We start from the raw sequence: 14961 nt of genomic DNA, 5'->3' as shown, positions 1-14961 counted from the left end.
AAGAACTGCAGGATAAAGAGAAACACGGAGCCTCTAAAGCCCCTTGATTTTATTTTTCATGACACTGGAAAGTCCATCTCTCCATAGAAATGCAAGAGGACCTGGCTGGAGAACATGCTTGAGATATATTTGGAATACATTTGGAACTAACATTATGGATTGCTTTGTAGATTACTTATTTCTTAGTGTATTTGTTTCCTATTGTGGCCCTAAATTTCCACAAACTTAGTGTCTGAAACAATAGAAATTTATTATCTTACAGTTATGGATGTCAGAAATGAGTCTCACTGGGTTAAAATCAAAGGTGTTGGCAGGGCTGTGTTCATTCTGGATGCTCTAAGGGAAAATCCATTTCGTTGCCTTTTCTAGCTTCCAGAGGCTGCCTGCATTCCTTGACTTCTTCAAAGCCAGCAAAATGAGTTCTCATGCTGCCATCTCTGGTTCTTTTGCCTTTTCTCCTCCTTTGTAATTTCATGGGGTGTACCTGAATAATCCAGGCTAATCGCCCTGTATTAAGGTCAGCTAATTAGCCACCTTAATTCCATTTGCAGCCTTTATTTCCCTTTGCCATATAACCTAACATACTCGGTTTCTGGGGACATGGGCATCCTTGAGAGGCCATTCTTCCACCTACCACATTTAGTATCCAGATAATCATTTGACCTGATAATTGAAACAAAAAGATACAGCAGTGGTCACAATAATGGCTTAGAACACTTTGTTTTGTTGTGGTTGTTATAAAGTCCAGTTTTGTTATGTATAGCAGGTACTGTGGAAATTCTGTTTTGTAAAATAATTAATTTTGAAATACCTTTTTCTTGCAGGTTATATTTGCCGCAACTTTACAAAGTCCTCTGCTTTGCTGAGTAAGTTTAACTTCTCGTTGATATGCTTACATTGCTTTTTATACTTATTTAGCAATAAACATGTTTACAAATAAATTTTCCTTCTCTTTTTAGCCAGAACCCATATTAACTATGGAGTCAAAGGGGACGTAGCAGTTATTCGAATTAACTCACCCAATTCAAAGGTACCTAATTTAACTTGCTGCAGTTTATTTCTACTCACTACATTCATTAATCCAGTCCTGAATGGCAAAGAAATAAATCCACCAATTTGGCAGTAACCTTATCACATGAACTTACAGTTTTGATAGAGTTTGAGAAATTGCCCAAGGAATGCAGTTTTCTGCAGCAGAGGTCCTTGTTTAAGAATTCCTCCTAGTTGACTCTAGGTGTCAGATTAACATCAAGGATTAATAAAACTAGCCTTTTGTTACACTGTAGAATGATAAGGTGGTTTATTAGATAAGAAGCAAAGTATAAGCTTTGTTTATAAGAATTAAAACTGACCTACCCATCTTAAGTATGAGGTTATTAAATCAGCTTCGTTAACCTGCCTGACATAAGTCATTATTCATAGTAAGTTGGCTGAGTTAGATGTCGTTTAGTTTCCTACGGGACCTGAATGACTCGGTGCAGTTCATATGTTAGAAATCAAGTTCTGTTCAAAGTGGAGCTTCATTTGTTTTTGGCAACTTCAAAAAAGCATGCAGCATTAATCCAGTCTTTTGCCAAGAAGAGCTTTATTGCAGGAGCTCATGCTTTTCCCTCACCTAAAGTTGGTGTAAAGATTTCATATTTCAGAAATCTTATTACCAGAGGCCTCAATGAAGTAGGAGGACCTAGATGGAAGCAATTAACAACTATCACAAATTAAGGAAAGTAAGAGCCAGTCCCCCTCACTAGAGTAAATCTTAGCATTTACTGAGCAATGATTCAAACTTAAGATATTTTTTGTAAGTTGACCATTTTTCCTGAACACAAAAATAACACATGCCTATAGTAGAACATTTTAAAGCAATAAAGAGGAGAATAACAATCATTCATACTCCAAACCCAAAGATAACCACTTTTAACATTTAATCCAGTTTCAACAAATAATATTCTAAAAATTAAGATCATACTATATGTCTAATTTTGATTTCTTTTTTTCCTTAACATTATACAAATTTTTTCCATGCTGATAAATGTTTGTAGACTTAATTATAGCCTGCATATGATTGAAACTTAGGAATATGACCTCCTCAGGAATACAAGTTCCTCCTTTAAGTAGAACTATTTTTAGAGAGAGGGGTGCTTACAGTTGGCCAAAGCACCTGAATAGACAGCTGCTGGGTTGTTTGTTTGTTTGTTTCCCTGTCTCTTTCTTTTAACTGTATATTTCTTCTGGATAAACGTATTTCCTATAATCAAAATAGCATTTGATGGTGATTTGCACATCTGTTACTTCGAATTTAAACCCTTAGATTTATATGTATTTCCCTTTGGTAGGTGAATACTCTGGGTCAAGAACTGCATTCAGAGTTCATAGAAGTAATGAATGAAGTCTGGTCTAGCAATCACATCAGAAGTGCTGTCCTTATCTCATCAAAGCCAGGGTGCTTCATTGCAGGTGCCGATCTCAAGTAAGTTTTAGGAAATTTGAAGTCATCTTTTATCTTGGCTAATGGTATGTTTTTTAGGCCTAATCATTTCTCATTTTAAAAGAAGGTAGAAGTAAATTTTCTCTGCAAGTTTTTTTAAAGTTATTTTCATGAGTATAATAAAGTTAATAAAAAAGAGGGACTTGTTGCTTAAACCTTATAAGACTGAATACAGCCTTTCTTTAAAGAAGTTGAAGTAGTAGTTCAAGGAGCAATATTTGAGTAGAATGAAAATAAACTAACAATGAGATGCCCTTTTTTTTCATCCACCAGACCAGCAAACATTTAAAAGTTTGAAAATATCATATTAGCAAGGACTTGGGAAAATGAGAAAGTTAAATATTACTAGTAGGAATGCAAATTGGTATAGCCAATTTGGAGAGTAATTTGATAAAATTTAGTAAAACTGAAAATGCACGTATCATATAATCAAGTGATACCTCTTCTAGGTATATATGCTAGAGAAATCCCACCCTTTGGTTTTAAGGACACATGCATGCATAGGGATGTTCAGTCCTGTGTAGTTTAAAATAGTGAAGAATTTGAAACAAGCTAAACATCAGTCATGAGGGAAATAGATAAGTAAATGTGGAATATTCACAAGATAAAATACTACAGAAACAATTCAAAGAAACTAACTAGATCTACAGCATAATGGTAGAACTCAAAAACATAATGTTAAGTTAAAAAAAAAAGGAAGTTGCAGAATGTTTGATACTGTATATAGTTTATATAAACATTTTAAAACCATACATGAAATACTTCTCTGTATTATTTATGGATACAAATATGTAGTTGGTTTGAAGAATACACTACAAACATACGAAAATGGTTGTTTCAGGGTAAATGAATTTGCTGGTAGAACTTCAGGAGGTCAAAGGCTACTTTACCAATACAGCTAATATTTTCTTTTTTTTTCAATGATATAATGTACGTATATATAACTTCTTTAAAATTCTTTAAAGCAAAAGTAAGGAGGAGAGATAATACCTTAATATTAGTTTACTGGGTTAAAATGTTAATGGTTGTTAATTCTGTCAAAATATGGGTATTTGTTATATTTGTTACATTACTCTTTGCAGTTTAGGCAATGATAGCCAGCATTATTGGCTTAGTAATTTGTATTTATGGTGTTTGTATATTTTTAAACTTTGTTCAATATTGTATACCCTTCTTTTTTTATGTATAGTAATTAGAAATTCATAAATATTCTGTTTGTTTATGTTTATTTTTTAGAAAAAGCAAAGTTATCTCCATCAAGTGCTTTTTCTTCTAGCTTGGTTATTTAAGCCTAGTAAGACACTGATGTACCTGGTAGTAGCTACCTAAATCCATAGGAAAATACTTGTAGCTTGTGTGAGGCTAGCTGAACAACTCCCAGCATATAAAATGACAGAAAATTAGTTATCTTTGGTCAAAAGTAAAAAATCCACAGCTTAAATGTGTTCAGAAACAGTAAGTAGCAAATGAAACAAACTGAAATTAAAGGACATTGAGGACAACATTATTGTAATAGAAGCCTTTTTTTCTGTCATTTTGATTGATGTTTAATCTGAAAGCTACCTGATAGTGAAAATGTTTAATCTGCTTGTGAAAATATTTACCAGAAGATGATTTTCTCATGTACAGAGCTTTGTAATCTAATGATTTGTTACCAAAACAAACATAAATTATTCAACATGTTTTGTTTCATGTTCTCTGAATCCAGAAATTTAACACTCTTTATAGAGAGATGATGTCACTGATATTAGTGCTATCTGAGACAAAATCATTCTTAAACTTCTGAGTGTTTGAAGATTCACTACCAAATATTGATATATGATAGGATAAGGATATGGTGGATAAAGTATTGAACAAAATAGGTTATGGTTTTATCTTTGGTTTTTTTTGGTTCTCTTCTCTCATGTTTACTGCAGCATGTTAACTGCCTGCACGACCTCTCAAGAGGTAACACAAATATCACAGGAAGCACAGAAAATGTTTGAGAAAGTTGAGAAGTCCACAAAGCCTATTGTGGCTGCCATCAATGGATCCTGCTTAGGAGGAGGACTTGAGGTACAGATTTATTCCAAAGTCATTGAGACAACGGTCCAGCTCATTGTTGGGATTCACCAGCTGCAAACCTTTAGGCTACTATTTTGCCTTAAAAAAAGTTGTTGAGGGAGAATCAGCTTTGTTTTTAGTTATCAAATTTCTGGATAGGTTTTTATCCTTAGTCTCATGGCACAGAGCAAGTGAACCAAAGAGTCATGTTTTCATTTACAAATTGAGAATATTTTGAACTAGATCTCTAAGGTCCCTATCAATTCTAAAAAACCTTGTTCAAGTTTGCAAGGCAAAGATTCAGAAGTGTGATTCATGCTCTTGAGCTACTGAAGTCTAGTTGAGACACATTACGCATAATGTACGTCAAGTGTTTTGTGAGTAGTAAAGATGGTAAATAACACAAGGTTTGAGAGAAGAGGTGCTTACCAAACTGGAGCATGTAAGAAAGAAGGAGGGGAAAAGAAAATAACATTTATTGAACATTTATCACATGCTGAGTTCTAGACACTTTCACGTGTATTAATTAAGGAAACCTGTGTCTGGTCCTAAAAGATAGGCAGAATTTGATTAACCAGAAAGTAGTGGGAAAACATTCCACATGTGGCATGGTGTGAGCAAAGACGAGGATAAACAAAGCCTAATTAGGGCACCATAAGTAGGCCTGCTTGATTGAAGAGTCTTTACATCATGTAGGGCTTCTTAACCTGGGGTGCATATATAATTGTGAGTGCATTTTTCTGTTGAGAGCTTCCATACCTTTCAGCAGATTTTCAAGGAGATCTGCAACCCAAAAAGAGGTTAATAACTTAGAGGAAGGGTATGAAGTAAGGCCAGGAAGGTAAATTGTAGAAAGCATCAAATGCCAGCCTAAGGAATTTCAGTTTATTTTGGGGGCACATTCCTGCTTTATGAGTAATCTTTAGACCCTCACATATCCTAAGATGTTACAAAGTTACATTTTTTAACACTCTAATTTTCTTTCATTTGTTTGAAGCTTGCCATTTCATGCCAATACAGAATAGCAACAAAAGATAAGAAAACAGTACTGGGTTCCCCTGAAGTCTTGCTGGGAATCCTACCAGGAGCGGGAGGCACACAAAGGCTACCCAAAATGGTGAGTTTAAGATACCCATGTGAACTTGAGAACCTTGGTCCTATGTGCCCCTTTAGATCTATTTCCTCTGTACTAAAGGTATAATATGGGTATTCATTGTAAAATTTAGAAACTGGACTTGCCTGGTGGCGCAGTGGTTAAGAATCTGCCTGCCAGTGCAGGGGACACAGGTTCAAGCCCTGGTCCAGGAAGATCCCACATGCCGCGGAGCAACTAAGCCCGTGCACCACAACTACTGAGCCTGTGCTCTAGAGCCTGTGAGTCACAACTACTAAGCCTGCGTGCCACAACTACTGAGCCCACGTGCCACAACTACTGAAGCCCGCGCACGTAGAGCCCGTTCTCCGCAACAAGAGAAGCCACCGCAGTGAGAAGCCTGCGAACCACAACAAAGAGCAACCGCCGCTCGCTGCAACTAGAGAAAGCCCGCGCTCAGCAACAAAGTCCCAACGCAGTCAAAAATAAATAAATAAATAAATAAATAAATAAATAAATAAAAATTGAGAAACCAAATACAATGTGACTATATGGGATCAATAACATTTTATTCCTGATATTTGTTTATTTTTTCAATTCTACTTTTTATTTATTTTTTCAATTCCTTGATCAAAATGATTGATCAGGGTCCTTTGTTAGTCCCTGAAGAAGGGAAGAGATAAATAAGATACATGTCTTGCTTTCTGGAACTTACAGTTTAATTTGTTCCTTCTTTGCACAGTGCAATCTTACCAGTTTTTCAAATCCTTGGGTCTTATTTCATGATAACTGTTAAGACGCAGACCTTTCCCCTGATTTGGATGATCTCACTGTTGTATTCTATAGACCCAAAAGAGGCCCGTCAGGCTTTTGAATTCTTAAGAAGAAGGGAAGGACAGTCAGACCTGGAGGCTGCAGAGCAATCTTAACATCAAACTCGAGGGCCCTCTGAACCTCATAGCCTCTGGCACTGTGGATTCTTCAGGGAAGACAACACTCAGCAGAAATACTCTTTGCAGAGAAGTTGATATGAGTTGGACATAGAAAAATGGGAAAGTTTATGGTACTTGTTTTCTGATAATAAATAGTGTGCATTCCTTCATAGGAATTGCCAAGAGGGTTTACTGAAAGAATGAATAAGCCTATATGTGTATAGAAAATATTACTGTTTCTTTTGTTTTGTTATAGTTGGTTCTTGAATGTTGCTAGAAGCTGTTCTTTTAGCACCTACATACAAAGCCCTAGTTGCGTTCTCTTTTTGTTAAGTCTAAGATCCTTTCTAAAGACATTGTCAAAACTATGAGATTTCTCAGTCTCTACTAATTCCAGTATAGGAATTTTAAATATTTTACAAATGATACAGAAGAAACTCAGAATGACATAAATGTACAATTTTAGGAAACGACATTTTTTTCTCCACTTTATCAATCCATAAGACAGAAATCCTACATATTGAATTAAAAGAAGAGATATAAAGACATTTTTAACTTCAGGCGGAGGTTTCTAAAACTAAACTTTACCTAAATGTGCATCAGTGTATAAAATTTCGTTGATGGATACATAACATAAAAATCTGGTTTGACTTTTCTCATTTTAATATTTATTTTGCTCAGTTGGATGATTTGTAAATTGTAATTGTCACTGATTTTTTTCCACCTTTGCTCTAATCCTTGCTTGTTAGGTGGGTGTGCCTGCTGCTTTTGACATGATGCTGACTGGTAGAGGCATTCGTGCAGACAGAGCAAAGAAAATGGGCCTGGTTGACCAACTGGTAGAACCACTGGGTAAGTGCTAACATGCTTCAGAATTGAACCTTATGAAGTTATTTATTTTCTTAAAGAGTTAATATCTTGAATATTGGTTATAGTGAAACCCAAACACTTAAGAAATGAGTCATTGTTCTGAAGAGTGAAGTTTTCTAAAAATAGCTAATACTAAATCATTTTCAACATCACCCCGATTTCTATTTTACGTTATTTATAATTGGGACATCAGGAGTACAGAATTGAATCGAGTCATTATTTTTGGTTCTTAAGTTACCTGTATCATTATCCATGATAACTATTCTTCAGTTTTTTGTGTCTGTTTTAATAATATAATAAACATGTATGAAACAACCAACCTAAGGATATTAATAATTGACATCTACTAATGTGCTGCTTCCTCCCATACAATTTCCTTGCCTCTTCTCATCCAAGGAAACCACTATTCCAGATTGTATGTTCATCACCCTGTTACATTTCTTAAAAATCAGCATTATTGAGATGTTATTTACATGATAATAAATTTACCAGTGTTTAATGTACAGTTTGCATTTTGACAAATGTATATAGCTATGTAAACACCACCACAATTATACAATAGAACATTTCTAGTATGTACCTTTTTGTGTCTTTCATTTAGCATACTGCTTTTGAGATTCATCCGTGTTGTTATATGTCAGCAATGTATTCCTTCTTGTTGCTGAATGTCATTCCATTGTATAGATAAACCATAATTCGTTTATCCGTTCACCAAATGATAGACATTTGAGGTGTTTCCAATTTGGGGCTATTGTGAATAAAGCTGCTATGAACATTCATTGACAAGTCTTTATGTGGACAAATATTTCATTTCTTTTGGACAAATACTGAAGAGTGGATTGGCTGGACCATACGATAGATGTGCTTAGCTTTTAAGAACCTGTCAAACTGTTTTTCCAAAGTGGTTATACCATTTTACATTCTTACCAGCAGTGTATGAGAGTTCTAGTTACAACCACTTTGCACGCTCAAGTCTTTTTAATTTTAAACATTTCAATAGGAGTGTAGTAATATCTCATTGGGGTTTAATTTGTATTTCCCTAAAGACCAAAGATACCGAACTTATTTCATGTGTTTATTTGCCTTCTGTATATCTTCTGATAAAGTGTTCAAATGTTTTGCCCATTTTGTTTGATTTAGCTGTTTTTCTTATTACTGAGTTTTCAGAGTTCTTTATATATCAGGATATAAGTCCTTTATGAGATTTGTAATTTGCAAATATTTTCTCCCTGTCTGTGGCTTGTCTTTTCATTATCTAAGAGTAGAAATTCTTAATTTTGATGAAGTCCAATGTATCAAAGTCTTCTTTTATGGATCATGGTATTGGTGTTTTAGAAATCTTTTCCTAACAAGATTACAAAGATTTTCTCCTATGCTTTCGTCTGAAAGTTTTGTAGTTTAGCTCTTACATTTTGGTCTGTGCTACTTCAAGTTAATGTTTATGTATGGTGTGAGGCAAAGATTGAGTTGTTGTTGTTGTTGTTTTTGTTGTGTGATTATGAATATCCAAAATGTCCTGGCACAATTTGTTGAGAAGACTCTTCTTTCCCATTGACACCTTGACACCTTGGTGGAAAATTAGTTGACCCTCTGTGTTTGGGTCTATATCTAGGTTTCCCATTTCCAATTATTTATATGTCTTTACTTAAGCCAGTATCACACTGTCTTGATTATTGTGTTTTGTAGTAAATCTTGATATCAGATAGTGTGACCCCACCCTCCACCTTGCTTCTCTTCTTTCAATATCATTTTGCCTATTCTAGTTTCTTTGCATTTACATATGAATTTTAAATCATCTCACCCATATCTACAAAAACATCTGCTAAGATCTTTTTTTTTTTTTTTTTAATTTATTTTTGGCTATGTTGGGTCTTCGTTTCTGTGCGAGGGCTTTCTCTAGTTGCGGCAAACGGGGGCCACTCTTCATCGCGGTGCGCGGGCCTCTCACTATCGCGGCCTCTCTTATTGCTGAGCACAGGCTCCAGACGCGCAGGCTCAGTAGTTGTGGCTCACGGGCCTAGTAGCTCCGCAGCATGTGGGATCTTCCCAGACCAGGGCTCAAACCCGTGTCCCCTGCACTGGCAGGCAGATTCTCAACCACTGCGCCACCAGGGAAGCCCCTGCTAAGATCTTGATTGGGATTCCATTGAATCAATGTATCAATTTGGGGAGAATTGACATTTTAAAAATACTGAGTGTTTTCATTATGAACATAATATAACTTTGTTTACTTAGGTCATCTTTAGTTTCTCTCAGTAGTGTTTTATACTTTTCATTGAACATATCTTGCACACATTTTGTTAAATTTGTACCTAAGTATTTCATGCTTTTGTACCATTATACTTTTTTAACTTTAATTTCTCATTAATTACTAACATATATAGATACAAATGATTTTCGTATGTGGACCTTGTATTCTGTGATTTTGCTAAATTTATTTATTAGTTCTACTAGCTTTTTCTGTAGATTCCTAAGGATTTTCTACATAAATAATCATGTTATCTACAAATAAAGACATTTTGGCTTCTTCCTTTCCCACCTGGTTGGTGTTTCTTTTTCTTGACTTACTGCAGTGGCTAAGATCTTTAGTACAATATTGATTTGAAGTGAAAGCAGATATTATTAACTTGTTCCAATCTTAAGAGAGACATTCACACTGATGCTGTAGGGTGTATAATGTTACGTAGGTTTTTCATATATACCCTTTATCAGATTGCAGATGTACCTTATTTATAGTTTGCTGAGAACGATATTGCTTTTTCTGCATCTAATGAGATGATTGTTTGGGTTTGTCCTTTTAGTTTATTAAGTAAAGTCATTTACATTGATTTTTGACTATTGAATTCATTCCTGGAATAAACTTCACTTGGTTGTGATGTATTATCCTTTTTATAAAGTGCCGGCTGAATCAGCTAAAATTTTGTGAAGGATTTTTATGTCTGGTCATGAGAGATAATGGTCTCAGGAATAATATTTTTTTTCTTGTGATATTTTTGCCTGATGTTGATATCTGGGTAATTCTGACTGCATAAAATGAGTTGGAAATATTTCTTCCTCTTCAATTTTCTGGAAGATTTTTTGTAGAATTGGGATTATTTTTTCCTTAAATCCTTGATAAAATTCACCAGTGAAGTTATATGGACTTGGAGTTTTGCTTCTTGGGAAGGTTATAACCTATGAATTCAATTTCCTTAGTAGATATGGGGCTATTCAGGTTGACTATTTCTTTTTTCTTTTTTTTTTTGGCCTTGCCGCGCGGCTTGCAGGATCTTAGTTCCCTCACCAGGGATTGAACCCAGGCCCCTGGCCATGAAAGCACCGAGTCCTAACCACTGGACCGCCAGGGAATTCCCAGGTTCACTATTTCTTTTTTCTTTCTTTCCTTTTTTCTTTTTTTTAATTGGAGTATAGTTGATATACAATGTTGTGTTAGCTTTGGGTGCACAGCAAAGCAAATCACCATACATATACTTATATCCACTCTTTTTTAGATTCTCTTCCCATACAGGTCACCACAGAGCACTGAGTAGAGTTCCCTGTGCTACACAGCAGCAGGTCCTTGTTAGCTATCCATTCTATACATAGTAGTGCAGGTTCACCATTTCTTTTCTTTTTTTTTTTTTAATTAAAAAAAAAATTTTATTTAATTAATTTTTTTTGCTGTGTTGGGTCTTCGTTGCTGCGCACGGGCTTTCTCTAGTTGCGGTAAGTGGGGCTACTCTTCGTTGAGGTGCACAGGCCTCTCATTGTGGTGGCGTCTCTTGTTGTGGATCACGAGCTCTAGGCGTGCGGGCTTCAGTAGTTGTGGCATGTGGGTTCAGTAGTTGTGGCGCGCAGGCCCAGTAGTTGTGGCGCACAGGCTTAGTTGCTCCGCGGCATGTGAGATCTTCCCGGACCAGAGCTCGAACCCATGTCCCCTGCATTGGCAGGTGGATTCTTAACCACTGCGCCACCAGGGAGGCCCCAGGTTCACCATTTCTTGAGTGAGCTGTAGTTGTTTGTTTTGCAAAGATTTTGTCCATTTCATTTAACTTGACAAATTTATTTCAATAAAGTTGTTCATTTAACTTACCAAATTTATTTCAATAAAGTTGTTCAGGGACTTCCCTGGTGACGCAGGGGATAAGACTCCACGCTCCCAATGCAGGGGGCCTGGGTTCGATCCCTAGTCAGGGAACTAGATCCCACATGCATGCTGCAACTAAGAGTTGGCATGCCACAACTAAGGAGCCTGCCTGCTGCAACTAAGACCTGGCACAACCAAATAAATAAATAAATATTTTTTAAAAAGTTAAAAAAAAAAAATAAAGTTGTTCATAATACTTTATTATTATTCTTTTCATATCTTTACACTCTATAATGATGCTCCTCTTTCATTCCTGATATTGCTAATTTGTGTCTTCTCTTTTTTCCCTGATGAGTCTGGCTAGAAATATATCAGTTTTATTGATCTTTTCTAAGAATCAGCTTTTAATTCCATTGGTTTTGTTTGCTGTTTTATTGATTTCAGCTGTCTTATTATTTATTTCTTTCTGCTTGCTTTTGGATTTAATTTGCTCTTCTTTTTCTAGTTTCTTACATTGATTTTAGGCCTTTCTTCTTTTCTAACATAAGCATTAAAGCTATACATTGGGAATTCTGTGGCGGTTCAGTGTTAGGACTTGGCGCTTTCACTTCTGGGGCCTGGGTTCAATCCCTGGTTGGGAAACTAAGATCCTGCAAGCCACGCGACACAGCCAAAAACAAAAACAAAAACTATACATTTTCTTCTTGGCATTGCTTTATCTGCATGTTTTAATGTTATGTTTTCAATTCCATGAAGGTCAAATATTTTCAGATTTCTCTAATGATTTCTTCTTTGGCCCATGTATAATTTAGAAGTGTGTTGTTTAATTTCCAAATATTTGGGGATGTTTCAGATATCTTTCTGTTACTGATTTCTAGTTGAATTCTGCTGTGATCAGAGTATAGTTGGTCCTTATTATTTGAGGTTCCCTGTCTGTGAATTTGCCTACTCACTAACATGTGTCATAACCCCAAAAATAATACTCGTGGTTCTTTTGCAGTTATTCATGAACACGTACAGAATGGCAAAAGATTCAAGTCTCCCAACGCACATGTTCCCAGCTGAAGTCAAACAAGGCACTGTCTGCCTTCTCATTTCAGCTTTTATAAAACCAACAAGTGTCCTTTCCATGGTCTATTTACTGCCACGTTTTCCTCATTTTGTGCTTTTTGTTTGTGATTTTGCTATTTAATATAGTGAGAGCTAGGAGTGGAAAAGAATTGAGTCAGAGTGAGGGAAAATGTCTTTAAGGTTTCTCTTTACTCCCGCAGTAAGGAGGCCTTAGCAGAGGTACCTGAGGAAGACCTCGGTTGAAGGTCCCATATAAAGAGACTTAGGAATGAAGGCACATGGGCTCGGAATGAAAATGTGTGTAAGAGCATAGCCAGTCAGGGAGACCTGAGTCATTGACTGCAACTCCCATTAAAGACTGCAGTGCGTTGGCTGGGCACCAAGTCTGGTATGGGAAGGACAGCTTTCTCCATGAGGCCTGCAAGGCCTGTAATTGCCTATGCTTGGACCTGAAATATCACATAGGTTTTTGGCTAGGGGCTGGACCCCTCAATTTCTGCAGATAGTCATGTGGCCATAACAGGTATTTATAATTACCTATTTCTACTACCCATTCCATATTTCCTTTGCCCTTAGGAAGTACATCAGCTGGTCATGGTTCTTTGTCTGGTAGGGTGACCTTCATTCCTAAAAGGTCTGGGCCACTAGCAGTCCTGCATGAATTGGGTTGTTGTAATTTTCCACTAACTAATTGTAGGTCACAGTAGCCCTAAGAGACACCCCAAGAGATCTCCCATATTTGAAACGTACTCTCCCTCCCTTACCTTCATTGTAGTAGCAACCCAACTTCCCCTGGTAATCAGGATTAATCACCCCAGCCAGTACAGTAATCCCTTCTCTGCCTGTTTCAGAGGCATGCGGAGCCCAAAGTGGCCAGATGGCCATCTCATCTTCCAGTTCAATAGAATCATTGTTATGTCTCCTGATGGACTTTGGAACTAAATCCTCTAGACCAGCAGAACCTAAGGTTGTCGGACAGAAGCACATTTTTTGTTGGTAGATCACTAGGGGTAGTAGCAGAGCCATCTCTATATGTACTTCTGGATTCCTGGACCCGTGAATCCTTGCTATGGAAGAAACGACACCGTATATTGGAGGTTGATTTAGAGCCTATACAGGATCCTAGATGATACTGCCCTAGCCTTACAAAGTATTACCACCCACCTAGTGCTCTGAGGCTTTAAAAGTCTATTCCACCATTCTATCAATCCAACTGCTTCACGGTGATGGGGCACATGGTGAGATCAGTGCATTTCATGAGCATGGCCCATTGCCACACTCCATTTACTGTGAGGTGAGTTGCTTGATCAGAAGCAGTGTTGTGTGGGATACCGTATGGTGGATAAGGCATTCCATAAGTCCACAAATGGTAGTTTGGGCAGATGCATTGCATGCCAGGAAGGCAAATTCATACCTGCAATAAGTGTCTATTCCAGTAAGAACAGAGTACTGCCCTTTCCATGACGAAAGCAGTGCAGTGTAGTCAATCTGCCAGAATGTTGATCACCTTGGGAGAATCCTGGTATGAGACAATCAGTGTTGGTCTCTGCTGCTGATGGGGCACCGAACAGTGATTGTACCCAGGTTGGCCTTGGTGAGTAGTTGTTGCTAAGCCCACACACAGCTTCCATCCCTGCCATCATGGCCACTTTGTTCATGAGCCCATTGGGCAGTGACAGGGATGACTGGGGAAAGAGGCTGACTGGTATCCACAGGATGGGTTATCTTTTCCGCTCGATCATTAAAATCCTCTTTGAGATCACCCCTTGTTGACCATTCACATAAAACACAAATATTTTCACATTCTTTGCTGAGTTTTCTCTTTCCCAGTCAGCTGGTCCTAGGGAACTTCCATGAGGCCATAGGTGCAGGCTGAGAGAGAGAAGGAGGAGTAAGGGTATTTTGGCCACTTCCTTATGCAACTTGTACCTTTAGGGTCTGCTCAAGCCCAGTCTCATTTATACCACTTCCATTTGATAATGGAGTGCTGTTGCACACACCCAACTTTATAGCTTAGTGGGTTAGACAACATCCATTTCATAACAGGCAGCTCAGATCACATAGTAACTTGTTGGCCCATGGTTAAGCTTAGAGTCTCCACTAAGGCCCAGTAGGAAGCCAAAAGCTGTTTCTCAGCAGGATAGTAATTATTAACAGAGGATGGTAGGGCTTTGCTCCAAATTCCTAAGGATCTGTACTCCGATTCGCCTATAGGGCCTGCCAACGACTCCAGACAGCATCTCTGTCTACCACTGATGCTTCAAGCGCCTTCAGGTCTGAATTGTATGGTCTAAAGAGCAGAACAGCTATTCTTGTCCTGAGCCCAACTCAAAACTAGCAGCCTTTGAGTTACTCAGTAAAGGGGCTAGAGTAGCACATCCAAAAAAGACGTTGCCTCCAA

At 37.3% G+C, this 14961-nt stretch overlaps 1 protein-coding gene across 1 annotated transcript in view; it reads left to right on the top strand.

Moving 5' to 3' along the window:
• HADHA (hydroxyacyl-CoA dehydrogenase trifunctional multienzyme complex subunit alpha) overlaps positions 1-14961 on the top strand; it is a 45284-nt gene that overhangs the window by 4279 nt on the left and 26044 nt on the right. Inside the window, exons 2-7 of the mRNA XM_061168466.1 lie at positions 825-866; positions 960-1030; positions 2334-2467; positions 4402-4540; positions 5526-5645; positions 7303-7405. Of these exons, the coding sequence (XP_061024449.1) occupies positions 825-866; positions 960-1030; positions 2334-2467; positions 4402-4540; positions 5526-5645; positions 7303-7405 (609 nt within the window). The remainder of the gene's footprint in view (positions 1-824; positions 867-959; positions 1031-2333; positions 2468-4401; positions 4541-5525; positions 5646-7302; positions 7406-14961) is intronic.

This window comes from Eubalaena glacialis, chromosome 14, assembly GCF_028564815.1.
Source record: "Eubalaena glacialis isolate mEubGla1 chromosome 14, mEubGla1.1.hap2.+ XY, whole genome shotgun sequence".
Taxonomy (NCBI): Eukaryota; Metazoa; Chordata; class Mammalia; order Artiodactyla; family Balaenidae; genus Eubalaena; species Eubalaena glacialis.
Note: the sequence above shows the minus strand (reverse complement) of the source record. Positions and strands in the feature narration are given on the sequence as shown.